Source organism: Schistocerca americana, chromosome 7 (assembly GCF_021461395.2).
Source record: "Schistocerca americana isolate TAMUIC-IGC-003095 chromosome 7, iqSchAmer2.1, whole genome shotgun sequence".
Classification (NCBI taxonomy): Eukaryota; Metazoa; Arthropoda; class Insecta; order Orthoptera; family Acrididae; genus Schistocerca; species Schistocerca americana.
The window spans coordinates 49,753,652-49,775,170 of NC_060125.1; the positions used below are offsets into that span (position 1 = coordinate 49,753,652).

At 36.9% G+C, this 21,519-nt stretch overlaps 1 protein-coding gene across 3 annotated transcripts in view; it reads left to right on the forward strand.

Annotated features, from left to right (window-relative positions):
• The first annotated feature begins 351 nt into the window (after positions 1-351).
• LOC124622596 (phosphatidylinositol phosphatase PTPRQ-like) overlaps positions 352-21,519 on the forward strand; it is a 431,781-nt gene continuing 410,613 nt past the window's right edge. Inside the window, exon 1 of one of the 3 annotated variants that reach the window (XM_047148348.1) lies at positions 352-681. In XM_047148348.1, coding sequence (XP_047004304.1) covers positions 522-681 — 160 coding nt within the window. In that variant the 5' untranslated portion in view covers positions 352-521. The remainder of the gene's footprint in view (positions 682-21,519) is intronic. The other 2 variants (XM_047148350.1, XM_047148349.1) reach the window with 2 other exon arrangements.

Genomic DNA, 21,519 nt, shown 5'->3' on the forward strand with positions numbered 1-21,519 from the left:
CAAGGCAAGAGATATTGCTTAGAGCTAAGGCAAGAACACCATAGTGTTAATCATGTACTCGATGATGCCTGTGTGCTTTTGTAATCACAAGCAGCTTTCCCCTCCAGCCATAACTGTTTATCTCTTCCTGTGATAAGATTTGCTTCTCAGCTGGGACCTGTTTGTTCTTACTACCATGAGTCATGTGTAGATTATTTACTTGACTATTATCTAAAGATAGGATCAAAGATAAGTTTTTAACTCTTAAGTTTCTTTGGCTGAACCTGATAAACTGGCGTTTATATTGTTATGTGCATATGAGTGTGCTTTCTTATTTCTCTATTGATATTTTAAATAAAAGGTACATGGGAAATGTGTATGTTTTGAACAGTTTCATTTAGTTGACACCATTTTGAATATGATGCTTGATTGTAAACCACACCCAGATACCGAATGAATGATTATGTTGCTGCAATCAAGGAAGTGTGGAAGGAACTTCCTAGAAGAGTCAGTTGTGTTCACGCCAAACATTGGTTGACAGAATGGACACATCCCTTTTATTAATGCTGATTTTACTCATAGTTAACTGTGTGTGTTGTGTGAAAGTAACTCCTAGTGGCAAGAGTTCTTCAATAACTACAAAAGGATATCCTACAACTGAGTCAGTTTCTACTGAACCTGCTACAACTGCTGTGTTTGCAGGTAATCCTCAGTATTCAGGCAAATATGTGCTTTGTAAAAAAAATTTGCACCTGAGAAATATTTATGTCCTATTGGAAAAAGGAAAACAATTGTTTCATTTACATAATTAATTTTTAATATTTTTGCTTCTAATTGACAGTTTACTGAAATTGTTATGCAAGTATAATAATTTTAAGAAACTCAAGAAAACTATTTAATATGTTGCTGGTAAGAGTATTTGTTTCCAGAGCCAGTGGCAGGTTCTCTGTTAACACTATTCTTTTCAAGTTGAAGTAGTTATTTCTGCTAATTATGTGTGTTGTTATAAGACGTGCAATCAAACACTCTCTTTTATAGGCAATACAGATAAGCTATACTTTAACAATATTTTTATTTTATGATGTGTGTGGTTTGTTGTTGTTTTTTCACTAAATTGTGGAGGAGGTCCTTCATGACAGTAAAATTGCAATGAAGTACACAGAAACAGCTCTGGTGAATGCCGTGAATTTTTTTATCATAATTCAGAACTCCACTAAACAAATCTATTGGTCTATTTTTAAAATTGGTATAATGAGTGTATGTACCAGAATTAATACATAATTCAGTTTTATTATTAGCCATGACAACAGGTGGACACTCATGCTAGGGTATGAGTGACGTTCCATTACCTTTTAACCTTTGCCAACCTGTACCTTTCTCCTTCCTGAAGAAATAACTATTAGTTCTGAAAGCTAAGATAATTTATGTATTTTTATATGTGGTAGTTAGCTCTTGATTGATTTTTTAAATATTTGTCCCAACACTTATTCTGTCCCAGAATTGTGTGAAAGTATGCAAAGTACCCTAGAAGAAGTTGTTCTTTTATTTATTATTTATTTATTATTTTCACCTTTGTATTGACCAACTAGGATCACTTAAGGACTTCAGTTCCTCTTATTTACTATTGTTGTTTCCAGTTTTTACAGTACTCCTCCTTTTATCCCCATGTTGGCATTTCCTTTATTCTGCCGATGTTGTTCCTGATTTCTTATTTCTTCTCTTTAAAAGCATTCTGAATTCAATCTTTTATTCTTAAAAAGGTATCTTTCTGTTATTTATTATTGTATGATGTTGTTTCTTTCTAGTTTTTCATTTATGTTTTTTTAATTTTATCTATTTACACATCAAGTTCCGTAGTACCAAATTGAGGAACAAATCTCCAAGGTCATGGAATGTGTCAGTACATGAAATTACAACATAAAAATAATAACAGATAAGAATAAATGTATATGAATCTGAAAAAAAGTCAGTCCATAAGTTTAAGTAAATGCAATCATCAATACAACAAGTATCAGCTTAATCTCTCAAGGAACTCCTCGAAAGAATGGAAGGAGTGACCCATGAAGAAACTTTTCAGTTTTGATTTGAAAGCATGTGGATTACCGCTAAGATTTTTGAATTCAAGTAGTAGCTTATTGAAAATGGATGCAGTAGTATACTGCCCACCTTTCTGCACAAGACTTAAGGAAATCTTATCCAAATGCAGATTTGATTTCCGTCAAGTATTAACTGAGTGAAAGCTGCTTATTCTTGGAAATAAGCTTGTTCACAAGAAATGACAGTAAGGAATATATATATTGAGAGGCCAATGTCAAAATACCCAGACTCGTGAACAGGGGTTGACAAGAGGTTTGTGAACTTACACCACTTATTGCCTGAACTGCCCATTTCTGAGCCAAAAATATTCTTTTAGAATAGGAAGAGTTACCCCAAAATATAATACCACACAACATAAGTGAATGAAAATAAGCAAAGTACACTAATTTTCATGTTGAATGCTCATTCACTTCAGATACCATTCGAATAGTAAAAATGGCAGCATTAAGTCTTTGAACAAGATCCTGAATGTGGACTTTCCAAGACAGCTTACTATCTATCTGAACACCTAAAAATTTGAACTGTTCAGTTTTACTAATCATATGCCCATTCTGTGAAATTATAATGTCAGGTTTTGTTGAATTGTGTGTCAGAAACTGTAAAAACTCAGTCTTACTGTTATTTAGCATTAGTTTATTTTCTACAAGCCATGAACTCAGGTCGTGAACTGCACTATTTGAAACCATGCCAATGTTGCATACAACATCCTTTACTACCAAGCTAGTGTCATCAACAAACAGAAATATTTGAGAGTTCCCCATAATACTAGAGGGCATATCATTTATATAAATAAGGAACAGGAGTGACCCCAACACTGATCAATGGGGCACCCCCCACTTTACCGTACCCCACTCAGACCCCACATTACAGCCATTCTCAACATTGTGAATAGCGACCTTTTGCTGTCTGTTGCTAAAGTAAGAGGTGAATCAATTGTGAGCTACTCCCCGTATTCAGTAATGGTACAACTTCTGGAGCAATATTTTGTGATCAGCACAATCAAATGCCTTAGTTAAAACAAAAAATATGTGTAGCATTCGAAAACCTTTGTTTAACCCATCCAGTACCTCACAGAGAAAATAGAATATAGCCTTTTCAGTTGTTAAACAAATTCTAAAGCCAAAATGTACATTTGATAGCAAATCGTGTGATATAAAATGATCAATTATCCTTACATACACAGCCTTTTCAAAAAATATACCAAACGCTGATGGCATAGAAATAGGTATAAAATTATCTACATTATCCCTTTCTCCCTTTTTATAAAGCTGCTTTACCACTGATACTTGAATCTTTCAGGAAACTGACCATTCATAAAGGAAAAAATACAAATATGGCTAAATACAGGGCTAACAAGTGCAGCACAGTACTTTAAAATTATGCTAGGCACTCCATCATAACCATGAGAGTCCTTAGTCTTCAGTGATTTAATTACTGACTCAATCTCCCTCTTGTCTGTATCACAGAGGAGTATTTCAGACATCAATCTCGGAAAGGCGTTTACCAAGAAAGTTATATGATTCCCTGTAAAAATTGAATTTTTGTTTAATTCACCAGCAATGCTCAGAAAATGATTGTTAAATACTGAACATATATCTGATTTACCAGTAACAGAAGTATTTTTACTGCGAATTGACTTTATATCATCAAACTTGTGCTGCTGACCAGACACTTCCTTCACAACTAACCATATGATTTTAATTTCATCCTGTGCATTACCTATTCTGTTTGTGTACCACATACTCTTTGCCTTCCTAATAACATTTTTAAGCACCTTACAACACTGTTTGTAATGTGCCACTGTAGCTTGATTGCTATTACTTCTAACATTTTGAAATAATTCCCACTTTGTTCTACATGATATCTTTATCCCACTAGTCAGCCACCCAGCTGCCTATTACTACTAGTACCCCATTTAGAATGCTCTAATGGAAAGCAACTCTCAAAGAGCATGAGAAATGTGTTATGGAAACCATTATATTTATCATCTATGTTATCCGCACTATAAACATCCTGCCACTCTTGTTCCTTGATAAGGTTTAAAAAACTCTCTATTGCTGTTGGATTAACTTTCCTACATAGTTTGTAAGTAAATGTGACATTTGTTTGAGTACTAAAGCCTTTTAGTGTTAAAATTTGTGCATCATGGTCTGAAAGGCCATTCACCATTTTGCAAACAGAATGCTCATGTAGTAATGAAGAATGAATAAAAATATTGTCTCTGGCTGTGCTACTGTTCCCCTACACCCTAGCTGGAAAAAAAATCTGCATCAGAGCCTATGAATTTATGAGATCTACCAACATCCTTTTTCTTGCACCATCATATACAAGATTTATATTGAAGCCACCACATATAACTAATTTCTGGTACTTCCTACAAAGTGACTCAAGAACCCTCTCTAGCTTGAGCAGAAATGCTCTGGAGTCAGAGTTAGGGGACCTATAAACAACAACAATTAGGAGTTTAGTTTCACTAAATTCAACGACCCCTGCACAACATTAAAATATCTGTTCAGTGCATTGCCATGTTATGTCTGTGGACTCAAACGGAATACTGTTTATTACATATATAGCCACTCCCCCACCCCACAAGAAACTCCTTGAAAAACAGCCAGCTAATCTGTATCCTGGCAAAGGAAGCATCTTAATTGTCAAATTATTTAAGTGGTGCTATGATATACCAATAATTTCAGAGTCAACATGTATAAGTAGTTCACCAACTTTATCTCTAGTACCTCTTATATTTTGATGAAATATGCTAATTTCTTCTCTACTTGGAAACATTATATCCTCTGAAGGTGAGCCCTAAGTTAGAGGGACTCCTTTAAGCATGTATACCTATCAGCTTGCTTCAATCCAAAAAAGGTGCAGGTCTAACACCAACTACTACAGGAATTTTTCCTTGAGTGATCCCACCACCACCCACTACACTGTCACCTATAAGCTTTGCCAGCCTCCCTTTCCCATACCTATTGAGATGCAGGCCGTACCAAATGAATCCCGATCTACTGATAGACCCAACTGGCACCATTGAGATGTGATCCATGCCCTCTGCCATCAGCGCCCTCCCCAGCCCTGTGTTAATGCACCTAACAGCTGCATTAAGATGCATGCTATTGTTTATTTCTTCTACCAGAAATAAAAAAAAAGAAATATTTGTTTCATTAGTCTGTTCTCATTCATTTGGTAGAAATGCCCAAAGAATAGTAATCTGCACTTAGCCATTACTTTTGATATTTTCTCTGTATTTTTGTAGATGTCCGCATTACTTGTCATTTTCCAAGCGTCTGTAGTTTACATTGCTCTCATTGTTTTTCGAATAATATGCTTTTCTAGTTCCTCTATTCTGTCCAGTTTGTAGTTCACCATTAGGCGGCATCCACATCCATGTAAACTTTATGGTCATGGTACAGTGTATTAGTTTTGTTTTTCTAGATATATCTTTATTGTTGTAAATATTCTTTATTGAATCATATGCTCTCTTCATTTTGTTAGCTGTTGCAGTTAATGCAAATTTTTCTAGTCCAATGTTTTGTATAATTTCTCCAAATGTTTAAATTTGCTTACTCACTCTATTTTTACCATTTGTATTGCTGTGGGTTTTGGTACAATTTTTATATTTGCCACAAATTTGTTTCATCAGCTGAAATTTTGAGACCTGTCCCATTTCCTATTTTTTCCAGAAGATTTATTTGAATAACTGCTTCTCTCAGATTTTATGTAAGTATTGCAAAATTGTCTGCAAAAGCCAGTCTGTTTACAATAATTCCGCTTGTTTTTCTTCCCAGAGTTATTGGTTCAACTTTATGATCTTTTATCTCCAAATTCCAGATTGTTACAATTTTTTCTAGAATGCAGATAAACAGTCAAAATGATAAACCAGTTTTTATTCCAAATGGTTAATTTTAGATGTCATATTAGTTAGAGCCTCAGGAATTATGTTTGCCAGTTTTGTTTTAACACCAAATTCTCAACATTTTATCTTTGTTTCTATGTCTACCAAATCAGATGCTTTCTTGAAATCAGTAAATGAGACTATTATAGGTTTGTTGGTTAATGTTCTGTGGTGAATTATTGATTTTGAGTAGAAAATCTATTCTATGCAGTATCGTCCCTTTCAAAAACCACCCTGATATGCTCCCAGTTGTTTGTTTGAAGTTTCTACAACTCTGTCCAGGAGGATTTTTGATAATATTTTGTATGTACTGGTAGAAGTGACACTCCTCCGAAATTATTGACATTTCGTTTGTCTCCCTTTTTATGTAATGGGTGGATTAATGCTATTTTCCAATCTTCTGGAATATTTTCAGTTTTCAAAATGTTCTCAAAAAGCAATTGTAGACCATTTATAATTTTTGGTTCTGACCATTTCAATAATTCTGCTGTGGTGTAGTGTTCACCACTTGCTCTGTTGTTTATAAGTGTTTTGGTGGTTTCATGAATTTCTAGCTCTGTTGGTGGGGAGTCTTCACCCAGATTTTGTGCTATAGCTGGAAATTCCAATTTAACTGCTAGAACTGACAGTTGAAGGGCCTGACAAAAATTCTGCCATTACTTGATAATTGTCTTTATTGTTTAACGCCAGTTTGCAGTTTCATCTTTGTAAGAAATACTTGGTGCTTGATATCCTGTAAATACTTTGTTGAAATTTGGTTTAAAAATTTCGAGTATGATTTTTGATGACATTTGCTTGTATTTCCAGAATGCTCTTTGTTCTACTTCTTCACATGCTTCATTTTACTCTGTGTTCTTTTTATTCTTGGCCAATCCCAAAGTTTTCTCAGCTGATTTAGTATTATGTATTTGAGTGCATGCCAATCACCTTTTTTTGTTGGTTCAGTTTCTTCTCCAAATTTTTCTATAATTTATATTGTAATTATAGCTGTAGAGGAGTTGTATCTGAGTACTGTTTTGGTTGTATTTCTTATTTTAGATGGGAGAAATCATATTTTAATATTAGAGGGATAATGACCTGAATCAAATTCTCCATTTCTGATTGCTTTAACATCCATAATTTCCATCATATTGCTTTTAGATATAGTTATGTGATCCATTTGAAATTCTTCTAGGTTTGGATTTGGAGATATCAAAGTTTTGGTATTTGCTTGTCATTTGCAAACATGTGTGGACATCAGTTTAACTGGAACATTTTACACATATTGATCACTCTTTCACCATCTCTGATTGTTCTTAATTGTGTTGAATATTCACCTACAATATCCTTAAATTTATTTTCCTTCCCGAATTAGCACTGAAGTCATTGACAAGCATTTTAACATTTTTGAAGGTATGTTGGAGAGTGCAGATTCTAAAGGAAACCAAAACTGATTGCTGATGTCTTCTGTTGTCATCTTTTATAGGTGGATGGCAGTTTGTAAAGGTGTAGTGTTTATTCTTATATTTTATTGTTATCTGATATCAGCTTAAAATCTGTTACACAATTTATGATTTTTTGTTTAGATAAATTGCTATTAAAACATTGGTGTGTTTTCCATTATACTTACTGCTGGTCTCTCTTTATAAATTCTATAGTGTCATGCGTCAACTACATTATCATTTAAGAATCTTGTTTCCTGCATTGCTAAAAATTGTACATGGTTCTTCTGTAGCAATAATTCAAATTCCTTCTGTTTCCCAGTTTTCTGAAGAGAATTTGCATTTAATTTTCCAATGAAGTACCTCTTCTTGAGCTCAAACTTATGAGGAAATGGTCTGACATATGAGTTACCTATTTTGATCAAGTTTTTCAAGGACATTCTATGTAAAAAAAATATGTGTTTGACCTTTTGATGGACACTCTAATTTTTGAAAAAACTGAGGTCAAAGTTGATGATGAAAAATGACATTTTCAATGTTATACATTAAAAGATCATCTAAAAACAATTTTTTCATGTAATATGGGGTCCAAATTTAATAACATTTGAGTTATTAATGTTTTTATGTTTTATTCTGTTGCTTGGGTACCCATCATTCAGTCTGTCTAGCAGAGTGAGGTCAACAGTCAAGTGGCCCAGGCTTTAGATTACCAAGCTGCTTGTCTGTGTTTGATTCTTGCTTGTGGGTTTTTTTCATTTGATATTCTGCTTGGTGTATCTGATATTATTTTGAGAATGGGAATGCCTTTCTTCCCTCCTTTGAAGTAAAATTTTGGGAGGTATGATTAATACTCAAATAAGTATATATAAAGTATTGACAGTTATTTTCATTGTGATATATGATGCACTAGATTGGACTTTTATAGATGATGATATTCATCAGAACTGCAGTATGAAAGTGATACCTGGAAAATGTACCTGACAGGTAAATAATTTCACTGCATGACTACAAAATCATATGCCATGACAGCAAAGCAGAGTATTACAAGACAGGATGGAGGCTATCAAAACTCATGTGTTATTCCGTAACCAGTTGTTCAATGCCTCTCTTCCATAACATACTTTTATACTCTTGGTACACATCCAGATTGATATCTTTTACATCTGTTTGTAGCAATGTGAATCAGATATTTTTCTATTAACAATGTATCGGTGAACATGTCAATGTGATGAAATTTTGTTCGTGTGCTGTGCACGGTGTCAGAAATATGTATGTTTTGCCTGTTTCTACGATAAGTTTCACATCACTGATTGTGAGAACACTCATGAACAGAAAATCAGTTAGGATTATGCAATAATATAAATTTGGTGTATTTTTGTACTATGTATCATGATCAAAATAACTGTCAATATATTATATATACTTGTTTGATTATTAATCACACCTCCCAATGTTTTACTTAAAAGGAGTCAAAGAAAGTATTCTGACTATTATCAGATAGACTGAAAAAATATTGAATGAAAAAGAAAAGCCATGACCAAGAATGAAACATGGACCAGCAGCTCGGTAATATAATGCTGATAACTTCACTGTTGACCTCACTTTGCTAGACAGACTAAATGCTGGATACCCAGGCTGCAGGATGAAAACATAAAAATGCTAACAAATTGAACATTGTTAACTTTGAACCCCATATTATATTAATAAAAAGTCTTTGTGTTTTAGACAATCTTTCAATATTTAAGATGGAAAATACAATTTTCTCTCATCAACTTTCACCATAACTTTCAAAAAAATTAGAAACTTTCTAGCAAAAAGCCAAAACATGTGTCTTGTTTTGTTTTCAAAATGAAATATCATTGCAAAACTTTATCAAAACAGCTGACCCACAAGTCAGATCCTTATCAGAAGGCTTTTCACTATATTCCATCTCTTCTTCAATGAAAATGTTGAGAATCTTCGGAATCCTATGTCCAAGTGCATTACAAGATGCGATGATGGATTCCTCATTAGAGTTACCATCTTGGTAGTGTATTCGTTTTGTCAATTTTGGGTTTTGTGATTTTCAGTTATAAATTATAGAGATAGGGAAATACAGGGTCATACATGAATTCCAAAAATAAGACGAGGTTGTTAGCCTGGAATATTACTGATTCAGCCATCACTAACAAGTGGAAATGACACTGTCTGGGTACTGCCACTAACTTGTGGAACTGTTGTGCCCTGCATCCACTTTAGATGTGAACAAGAGGCTGCCATTTTTGCTGGCTTCATCATACTGAAACCCATCTACTCCATCTTCATTGCTGTTGAGGTCTTTACCACAACCCTGGCAAGAGGGCCTTAAGCAGTGTTGTCAGCTGGGCTAGCTGACCCAAGGTTTTTTTAAAGATCTTCTACCACTTCTCCTTTATGTTGGTTTGCTATAGGCAACCTTGTAACTTTTATGATCCATGTTTGCAGAATTGAAGAAGCTATTATTTTATTAGGTAATCAGAATGCTCCTTGCACTGTAGGTTGCTATTCATTGGAACACCAGTTTTGTAAAACATCTGTATGTTGAATTTATGGGCATTATTTTTTGTGCAGGATTGCACAACATATGTTTTTGTAAACTTAGTATAAGGTATTTACAATTTATCATTTTAAACTTTTAGATGACATCTTAATAGTGTTTGGAAAGCCCGAATATTGATTCTCCACTGGCATGCTTACTCTGTAGCAAATATTACAGATGACTATAATGTCTTAAGTAAACAATTAATATACATTAATATAGAAGCATACAATGCATAAAACCTTGAGAGATGATATACATTGTGCTCAAATGTTTTAAGTTTGCTTAAAATCTCCCAGATAAGTGAATACACTAATGTGAACTGTAGTCTGAGATAGATTTTAAATTCTAACTACAATAGTTATCCTGTAGTGTTGAAGTGTATCTCATTATAATGAGTGATGGGCAAACTCAAAAATTACAGAAATTTTTATAACAATGTCTTTTGTTTTAATAAAATGTAATTAATCGTAACATTAATAGTTACCTTTTTAGAGAATCCACCGCAGAAATAATGTTGACATGTCAATTAGCAAGTTATTTCATGAATAAGACATTTCTGTTCTATGACGTTTTACTTTCTCCAAAACACTTAAAAATTCTGAAGGCACATTATAAGTCTATTTTCATAAGCTGATGTTAGTACTGCATATTTCAGTCTCAAAAGCTCCTCATGAGTGACTCTATCACATCAGCTCAATATTTTGATTTTTTGCTAGATATATCTTTGAACCAGCTAGAACTGTTATTGCTTGTCAGTCAAGTAACAATTTTTATGATTATTGTATCTATTTGTGACTTGTCTGCCAATGGAAAATCCATGATGTAATGTAAAAATATTATGAAAAAGATGGTTGCTACTCACCATACAGTGGAGACACTGAGTCGCAGATAAGCACAACAATGAGACTGCAGAAGCTGAGCTTTACACACACACATATACACAGACACACACATGCAAACACAACTCACACACATGACCACAGTCTCTGGCTACTGGGCCTACACTTCATGCAGCAGTTGGTTGTCATGAACAAACTGTCTGTCCACATGAATGGCCAATGGCAAACTGTGGCCAAGAAACAGCTGGACCACCTGTTGCTGAGCATGCTGCTCAACATGACATTGATTTCAGTGGCTTCTTCACAGCCTGTGTCCTTTGGATCCTTCCCACCAACACCAGTTTCTCAGAATTGCACAAGTGGGAACTCTCCTTGCAATACATCCTCCATTTCCGTAACCCTGATGGCCTCAACCTGTGTTAGTCATTATCCTTTCCCATCAGATCCTTCCCTGTTCCAATTCCAGCCCTCTGTTCCCCCAATGCACCCAAAGTCTTTTTACTTCCCTCCTTATCCACAACCCTCTGTCCCTAACGACTGCACCTAGCTGCCATACTTTCTCTCCACCTCGTCCCTGCACTCCCACAAGTAGCACCTTACTTGTCACCCACCCCTACCCTGCTATCCCTGCCCTCCCCACCTCCTCCTTACCACCACCATCCAGTTGCCCCTCCCATCACGTGCTGCTGCTTGCAGCATGGCATCAGCAGCCAGAGACTGTGGTCATGTGTGTATGAGTTGCATTTGTATTAGTGTGTGTGTGTATGTTGTCCATTTCCAATGAAGGCCTTGTTGGCAAAAAGTTCACTTTCTGACATATTTTTGTTGTGCCTACCTGTGACTCAGTATCTTGCTACATGGTGAGTAGCAATTATCTTTTTCATAATATTGTGACTTGCCTGTGATAGCTATTTAATTAGGGTCTTTTGTAAACCCTCATCACCAGTTTTACAAATTCCTCATTGCTACTGCTGCGGAGGCTGATTTGCCACTTTTGTTATGGTAGGCCGAATTTGTGAAATGGTTTCTGACTCAGTACACCACTAAGATGATATATTCCTGCCACTATTACACAGCTATACCCCAGGGTCTGGTAACAGGATAGGAGAACAAAAGTTCTACAATACTCCAACAAATTAGTAACAAACTGTATAGCGGAGATGCTGAGTCGCAAATAGGCACAACAAAAAGACTGTTGCAATATAAGCTTTCAGCCAACAAGGCCATTGTCAAAAATAGATTACCAGCACACACATAAAAACACACTCACGCAAACACAACTCACACATAGGTATAGCTGAAGTTACACTACGAGCAGCAGCAGTACATGTTGGGAGAGGCAACTGGGTGGGGGTAAGGAGGAGGCTGGGGTGGGTAAACTTCACAGGACATAGCAAATACAATTTACAAAAACCATCTGTTCACTTCTAAGAGTTCACTAATTGATGTTCCCTGTCTAAGTCAGCACTGGACAATGATCTGTAATCAGGTGGGTGAGAGCTGCTCTTCTCTCTTCTGAGTAGGCTCCTGTCCATTGTTGTGTGGTCATTGGTAGGTTGTACTTGGCCAGCAATTGGCTGAGGTGAAATCGATATCTTCCTCCTCAGCAGCACCTGTGGTGCTGGTGGAACTCGCGCAAGTGGCGAGCCTCTATGGCACTCGCACCAGCTCGCATCTTAGTGCCTGTGGTGCTTTTGCCCTGGCTGTGTCTTGTTTGGATGACACAGCAGGGTCTGCACTGGAATACACAGTTCTTATTTCTGGTGAGCTTTCCTCTTAGCCCAGTACTGACTTGTTCTGGTGCTTTGAATGTTTTTCCATTTCTGTATCCATTTCACCCTAGTTCCTTGTTGCACACTTACTGCTGTTTAGCGAGTGGGGAGGACCTGATGTTCTATTGAGCATTCTGTTCTGATCTCTGTCATGACTGTCATAGTCATCTAGTTGCTCAAGGTCTTTCTTACACAGTCTTGTCTGCTTTGTATAAGTTGCTTTCCCTCTGGAGACAGTGCCCATTCTGACTAGGTGGTCACAGCCTCCTCTCTCTCATAGCCATTATAACACACTCTAGATGTCATATAATTCCTGCTTGTGATTAGTTCTGTCAGCATCTTACTCTTTGATGAGTGCCATGATTTCTCTTAGAATCTTTCTAACCTTTAGTTAGCTTCTCAAGTTGTCCATGTCAAGCCATGTTCAGGTATTCTGAAACATACAGTACTGAAGGTCTCACTACGGTGCTGTAGTGACGCAGATTTTGGCCAAGAAAGAGATTTTGATCTGTAAATTTTCTTATGCATATGTTTGGCTTTCTCTGGTTTAGTAGCAGCAATTAATTATACCAAATACAATCTCACCTCTGTGACAAGTCCTTTATTAAATGTTATCAGTTATGGATGATTAGTCCTCTTCTTTAGGCTTCTGTGAAACAGATTTACATTACTGAAACCATAACTGTACATCAGGACTGTTTGAAGAATGTAATTATTTTTGACAGTTGCCTGAAGGTCTAACATTTTTGACGACTAAGTGTGTGTGAAGTGTATGTAAAAACTTCCAACTCCTCTTCTACGAGTCGACTTACTTGGTGTACACAGTCAATCTTCTTCTCTGGATAGCCATCTTCTGGAATATCTATAAATTCTTCTCCAAAGAATGATGCTAGTTACAGGAACCTTAAAGACTCTCTCACTACTTGCAAAATAATTCGGTACTCGAAGAATACTTTTTGATAATTACTGGTATATCTGAGATTCATAAGAACAAAATTCACTCTTTGCACATAAACATTTAACTTATTGTAAGTAACTCATATCGTCTCACATTAGAAACAGATTTAAGTCCATTTAGAAAAGAGCTGGTTTAACAACTGTGTCTCTACTCCAAACATATTGTAAAATATGTCTTACCTCCAGCAAGACCAAGATAAGAGTTACTTAAAAATCTTCCTCAAGTCATTGTTCCTTGTCACTAACAATAGTCAATTACAAAACAGCACAGAATAACCCAGAAGTTCCATAGTTCTTCCTTGCTCTTTCACTACAACTTCCATGGATTGACCGACAAGTACTTGTCGGTGCCGTTCGACTGCCATGTCTACATCTTCTCATGCAAACTTCAAACCTGTACACACAAACATGTGATGAGCAGTAGGTAGAATTCTATCATCCCACTCTCACATCTAAAATATTATGTGTTCGAGATGGTAGAGGGCTGAGTGGTTCTAGAATTTATGCACAAATTCTAGAAACACTACATATCCCCCGCCCCCCTCCCTCCTCAGATAGGACATGCTATATTTGATACATAGTCATTATGTACATAATATCTCACATGATAACATTTTACATTTTAGCATTATACATTTCTTACATAGGTTCCTATATACGTATTCCACTTCAATAACAACCCTTTGTTTTCTCTAGAACAATCTTTAGCTAAGCGTTTCTTTATTTTATTCTCACTTTACTTTGATATCAAGACCTGAGTATTCATTCATGATTTAGTAAGCTTGACTAGTATTTAGGCATTGTGAGACTTTTTCTTTATTTACAATTGTAAACTTCAGGTGTTCATGACATTCGAGTATTCTATTTTCTGTTCTCATACTTTGTATTAGTTTGTAGCTTGTAGTTTGGAGGAACTCTGGGTGAAATGAAAGTGTTTTTTTGACACTTATTTATTTATATGAAACATAATAATGCTAGTTTTGTAACAAATTTATACTTTCCAGAATAATTCCTATAAAATGTGTGACTTCAGTCACGATACTGTCCCTTTCCCCTAGGATCAGTACCTATATCTTGCTTGTGGGTTGACCCTATGAGTGCACTTCCTCTTTCCATTCTGGTAAGTACACCCCTTTATAAAACATTCCTATTTTTTAGGCCATAGGTCGCCCTATCTCCATGTAGGTACGCCTGCCCTATACACTTAACAAATGCCGGGTACGCCCCCCTTATCCTTTTTGAGTAGGCCTCACATTTCATTACCCCAGTATATGTTCCTATGTAAATTATAATTAAGTAATTTCTGGTCAAGATACAAATCTACTTCAAACTTTAAATTCATTCTTTAGTACATCATCAGCTCCCTAGGGTCCTCCTCTACTTCCTCTATACTTCCAGTAGATACCATGTGTGTATTCACTATTCAGTAGATAATATGTTTACTTAGTCTATTTGAGTCACACTATCCTACAATTCATCAGAGTATTTATTAAACTGACTTTTCTTAAACAACTATCGCAATTACTTCCACTCCTACTTTCTTTTCCTTTCTTGGCGCACACCTCTTCCCTGCCTATCCCCTGCTCATTACTGCTTCTCACATGTTTTCGTCTCTCTTTGTGCATGAGTTGATCACCACCATTCTTCCTTTATACACTCCTGGAAATTGAAATAAGAACACCGTGAATTCATTGTCCCAGGAAGGGGAAACTTTATTGACACATTCCTGGGGTCAGATACATCACATGATCACACTGACAGAACCACAGGCACATAGACACAGGCAACAGAGCATGCACAATGTCGGCACTAGTACAGTGTATATCCACCTTTCGCAGCAATGCAGGCTGCTATTCTCCCATGGAGACGATCATAGAGATGCTGGATGTAGTCCTGTGGAATGGCTTGCCATGCCATTTCCACCTGGTGCCTCAGTTGGACCAGCGCTCGTGCTGGATGTGCAGACCGCGTGAGACGACGCTTCATCCAGTCCCAAACATGCTCAATGGGGGACAGATCCGGAGATCTTGCTGGCCAGGATAGTTGACTTACACCTTCTAGAGCACATTGGGTGGCACGGGATACATGCGGACGTGCATTGTCCTGTTGGAACAGCAAGTTCCCTTGCCGGTCTAGGAATGGTAGAACGATGGGTTCGATGACGGTTTGGATGTACCGTGCACTATTCAGTGTCCCCTCGACGATCACCAGTGGTGTACGGCCAGTGTAGGAGATCGCTCCCCACACCACGATGCCGGGTGTTGGCCCTGTGTGCCTCGGTCATATGCAGTCCTGATTGTGGCGCTCACCTGCACGGCGCCAAACACGCATACGACCATCATTGGCACCAAGGCAGAAGCGACTCTCATCGCTGAAGACGACACGTCTCCATTCGTCCTTCCATTCACGCCTGTCGCGTCACCACTGGAGGCGGGCTGCACGATGTTGGGGTGTGAGCGGAAGACAGCCTAACGGTGTGCGGGACCGTAGCCCAGCTTCATGGAGACGGTTGCGAATGGTCCTCGCCGATACCCCAGGAGCAACAGTGTCCCTAATTTGCTGGGAAGTGGCGGTGAGGTCCCCTATAGCACTGCGTAGGATCCTACGGTCTTGGCGTGGATCCGTGCCTTGCTGCGGTCCGGTCCCAGGTCGACGGGCACGTGCACCTTCCGCCGACCACTGGTGACAACATCGATGTACTGTGGAGACCTCGTGCCCCACGTGTTGAGCAATTCGGCGGTACGTCCACCCGGCCTCCCGCATGCCCACTATACGCCCTCGCTCAAAGTCCGTCAACTGCACATACGGTTAACGTCCACGCTGTCGCGGCATGCTACCAGTGTTAAAGACTGCGATGGAGCTCCGTATGCCACGGCAAACTGGCTGACACTGACGGCGGCGGTGCACAAATGCTGCGCAGCTAGCGCCATTCGACGGCCAACACCGCAGTTCCTGGTGTGTCCGCTGTGCCGTGCATGTGATCATTGCTTGTACAGCCCTCTCGCAGTGTCCGGAGCAAGTATGGTGGGTCTGACACACCGGTGTCAATGTGTTCTTTTTTCCATTTCCAGGAGTGTATATACCTTATAACGGTACAGCCTCACCCAGGACTCATATGTCCAATACCACCTTTTTTTATATGCATCCGGATAGTTATCAGACAATTCAGTGCTTCCTAAAGCCTTGTATGTGTATCTATACATATATCATTCTGTCCTATTCGATAAAAAAAACTTGATATTCATTGCAAAGGCGTGTGGAATGTTCTGGAAGGACATGCATTGTTATAATTATCAGTGGATTGTTGTCATCAATAAAATTGTGTACATTTACTAAATTAAATAACTAATCAAGAAATTGAGGTAATAAGTCCTTAGAAATAAAGAACTAGAGACTGTAGAGATGTTAGCATGAAAAATCAATGCTTCTAATTAACAAAATTGCAGTCTAAAAATCCAGTAACCTTAGATCTCACCATCTTGAGAAACAGCTTAAAAGTTATAACCAAGCAATGTATTTTCTTTCGTTATTTATTTTTATGTCTTCCTCTGTCATTAATATTCTTTGGAATTACATTTCTCATTAACTCTCCAACTGTTTACATCTCACAGTTTTCCAATTTCCAGAATTTGATGTCTTATTTGTATGTTCTATGTATGCAAGCAGATAAAGCACAAGCTCTGTACTACCATTAAATATTAGTAACCAAACCAAACTGTAATTAATTACATAACTAAAATAATATGACAGACATTATTGTAATTAAAGCTCAGTATGATTTTCTTATGGAAAACTAGAGATATTCCTATAAAAGATTTGTCATTCAATATTGTATTTTATACCTTATTCAGCTGTAACATCAGTTTATTTACATTTTGTAAATTTTAATGGTAACATCTAAATTGTATAAAATTAATAATGCTTTATTTTGGAAAGTCAATCTGTTTTAATTTTGTGTGTATGCGGATGTGTGTTTATGTAGTCTGATTCTTTGGCCTTCTTATCTGAAGATAAGATGTAGGTTATTGGAGACCATGGAAACCAGGAAGGACTTCTGCGATAGAAGCAGATGAATATGGAAAGAGGGAAAAAATAGATAGGTCCTCAAATGAGAAGTAAGACAGGAAATAAATAGAAATGATTGCTAAGTTGCTAAGATTGAAGAAGAGAAAGAAGATGCACACTTATTTGTGAGGGTTGTTGGGTTGTTTGAAAGGTGTGGTGTGTTTTGTATTAGTCATGATTTATGTGCTTTTATCCACAATATCCACCCCTTTCAAAACTGATACAAACCTTCCCATCTACGATCATCTCATAAAAGGTATAAGATATCAATATAATAGAAGGAAACATTCCACACGGGAAAAATTACAAAGAGTCTTTGTCTTTAAATATGTCTTCTTGTGTCTGTATATGTGTGGATGGATATGTGTGTGTGTGCTAGTGTATACCCGTCCTTTTTTCCCCCTAAGGTAAGTCTTTCCGCTCCCGGGATTGGAATGACTCCTTACCCTCTGCCTTAAAACCCACATCCTTTCGTCTTTCCCTCTCCTTCCCTCTTTCCTGATGAGGCAACAGTTTGTTGCGAAAGCTTGAATTTTGTGTGTATGTTTGTGTTTGTTTGTGTGTCTATCGACCTGCCAGCGCTTTCGTTCGGTAAGTCACCTCATCTTTGTTTTTATATATAAAAAAGGTATAAGATATTTTATACAAAACAGAAAATTATACACTACAGTCTAACAGTCATTCAGTTCATCACATTGTATTATATTTTCCACAGACATAATATTGTTATTCCATTTATTTCATGTCTAGAGATCACTTTCTTTCTTATTCTGTGATTCTCCTAAGTTGTAGTCATATCGACTTTTCTAGATAATAAGATTATGCGATAGTTTAAAATTTTAGGAATAGATGACAGAATGGTTTAAGATTTCAAGGGAATTCAGTGTGGGAAAACTATTTTGGAAGAAACACCAAAAACAACTTGGGATTCGACGGTCGTCACTCCGCCCATTACTTCAGAATGTTAACATCCCTGGGGATATACAACTTTACGTCCTTTTCATTGTACTTTCCCTTTTCTGATCCAGTTGTAGGATCCACAAAAAATAATGTCTTGGGAAGGATACCATTTGTACTCGGTATGGTCCTTCATATTTTTGGAAAATCTTATGTCTCTCTTTCTTGAGGGCGGAGTTTTGAAGATGTTGTTTTACAAGAACTAGGTCATCAACATTGTACCGAGGCTCAACAGCTTTTTCATTATGTTTACTTACTCTTTGTTGTGCCTTTTCAACTAAATTCTTAGAATCTATTTCCTGGTAGCAAGCCGAGGTTGTTGCTGCAGTCCACGGCTGCCCACATTGTCATCAACAATGTGAAACCATGTCAATGGTCCATGGAATGTTATTGATGAGATTGTTCTTTTGCAATGCTGATAGTTACAGATGAATTGCTTCCATTGGGGACAAGGCTAGAGAGCAATCTGGGTAAAATTGGGTATTTTCTATATTCGTTCATGGCATGAAGTCTGGGCGGTCAGTGGCATGAAAGGCAGGTTGGGCAAATTCACATGTGGTATGGAAGACACAGTGCCCTTGGTGGAGGAACGCAAATCTGAATGGGCTGAATGTTGCAGTTCAGCAGTTGTGTACATAGTTAAGAAGTACTCCAGGTGTATCTGAGAAAACTTCATTGTACTTCATCAATATATGATATAGATCATTTATCTGTTATTCAATTAACAGACCAGATTCATAAGCTTTCATCCTGATTAGTGCTTACAGTGTACTTTGTGTATCCAAAATGTCCTCTAAATCCATCATAGTGCTCGTTGCTACAATGTGGATGTTATATGTCTTGGTATAACCAGTAATGTTCCCATTAAATGGTACTACAAATACCTGGTCATGATAAGCACGTATTAATATCTGTGCTGAAAAATCCAGTATACTTTAAATCTTATCAGCTAATCAGTACCTAGTAACAACTGCAAATTTAAATTAGACCCTACTAAGAATGTCTGCATAGACATAAAATTGTTTAAAGCTATCAGTAACCACACTTCATGTTTAATTTGCCTTCTTTTGCTTGATCTTGCTTTGCTTTCAGTTATTCCTACTACATAAACCCCAGTAACCGTCAGTATTTGATACACTTTCTTACATTTTAATACCTCCAACAAAGACTCAGACACAATAGAAATTTCACTTCCTGGATCTATGTACACACTCAGTTCCTGATCATCAGTCATTCCTTAAATTATTAGTTTAGTCAACTCGATACCTGTTTCTTTGTCTTCTTCAGCATGTAACCAATTTTGTAGTGGTGTTACCTCAGTGAAGGCAACCAATATTTTTTCATACGGGACTTCACTTATTTGGACATGTCCTGAATCATGACCCCTTGTCCAGGACATTGATTGTTTTCTGTTGCTATTGTTGTTTTGTTGTCAAAAAAGGCTGCACTATTCTATTACCATCCTTTAAGCCACCATTTGCACACATTTGCATATGAATGCTTATTCTCCCTCTCTTTGTTGTTTAGATTTGCTATTCTGACTTTTATTTACCTGACAATAATTAAACTCTTGTTTTTTGGTGTTTAGGGTTAACTTTATCTCCTTCCTGGCATTTTTTAACTTGCAATAATAATACTAATAGTATGAATATATACAATACATCAGTCGTCACTATTAAAAGATTCATCAATGGAGTAGAAGGAGTTGGCCACTAGTAAGTCTTTCAGGCTCCTTTTAAACTGATCTTTATTTGTAACTAAATTTTTTATGTTTGCTGGCAAATTGAAGATGAGTGTTCCTGAGTAGTGGACCCCTTTTTGAACTAAAGTAAGTGCTTTTAAGTCCTTGTGCAGATCATTTTTGTTCCTGGTGTTGTATGTATGAACTGAGCTGTTTGTTGGAAAAAGAGATATATTATTTAGGACAAATTTCATTAAGGAGTAAATATACTGAGAGACAGTAGTTAGTATACCCAGTTCTTTGAAGAGGTTTCTACAGGACGTCCGTGAATTTACTCCACAAATAACACATATTACATGCTTTTGGACTCTGTAAACTTTTGTTCGACTTGAAGAGTTACTCCAAACTATTATATATACCATATGACATTATGGAATGAAAGTAGGCAAAGTATGGAAGCTTTTTCATTTTTATGTCATCTATGTCTGCTAACACTCAAATTGCAAATACAGATTTGTACCCTTAAGGAATTTCTGCAGTTCTGTGGTGTGCTCCTCCCAACTGAATTTATTATTAAGTTGTAATCCTAGGAATTTAAGACTGTCAACTTCTTCTACCTGCTCTTCTTCATACTTTATCCATATGCTGGGTGGAAACCTCTTACAGGTTCTTAATTGCATATAGTGAGTCTTTTCGAAGTTTAATGTCAGTGAGTTGGCTTTAAACCATTTATTAATAGCCATGAAACTATCATTAGCAGAGCTTTCTAGAACTACACTCAACATACTATTTATTGCAATACTTGTGTCATCTGCAAACAAAATGAAATCTGCTTCTGGCAGTGTAACTGATGAGAGATCATTAATGTACAGGAGAAAAAGCAATGACCCTAAGATGTATCCTTGTGGGACACCACATGTAAATTCTTCCCATTCTGATGATGGCTGAGGACTTAATTCACTAGTCCCTTGCACTGACACCCTTTGTTTCCTGTTAGCGAGGCATGACTTGAACCATTTTGCAGCACTGCCCATGACACCATAGAATTCTAATTTATTTAAAAGGATGCTGTGGTTCACATAATCAAATGCCTTTCACAAATCACAGAAAATACCTGCTGCTTGTAATTTGTTATTTAATGAATTAAGTTCATTTTCACTGTAGGTGTAAATGGCCTTCTCGATATCAGAAACCTTCAGAAATCCAAGCTGTGTTCTTGGTAATATGTTATTTGTGATCAGATGGTTGAGAAGCTGCCTGTACATTACTTTTTCTTAAATTTTTGAGAATGCTGGC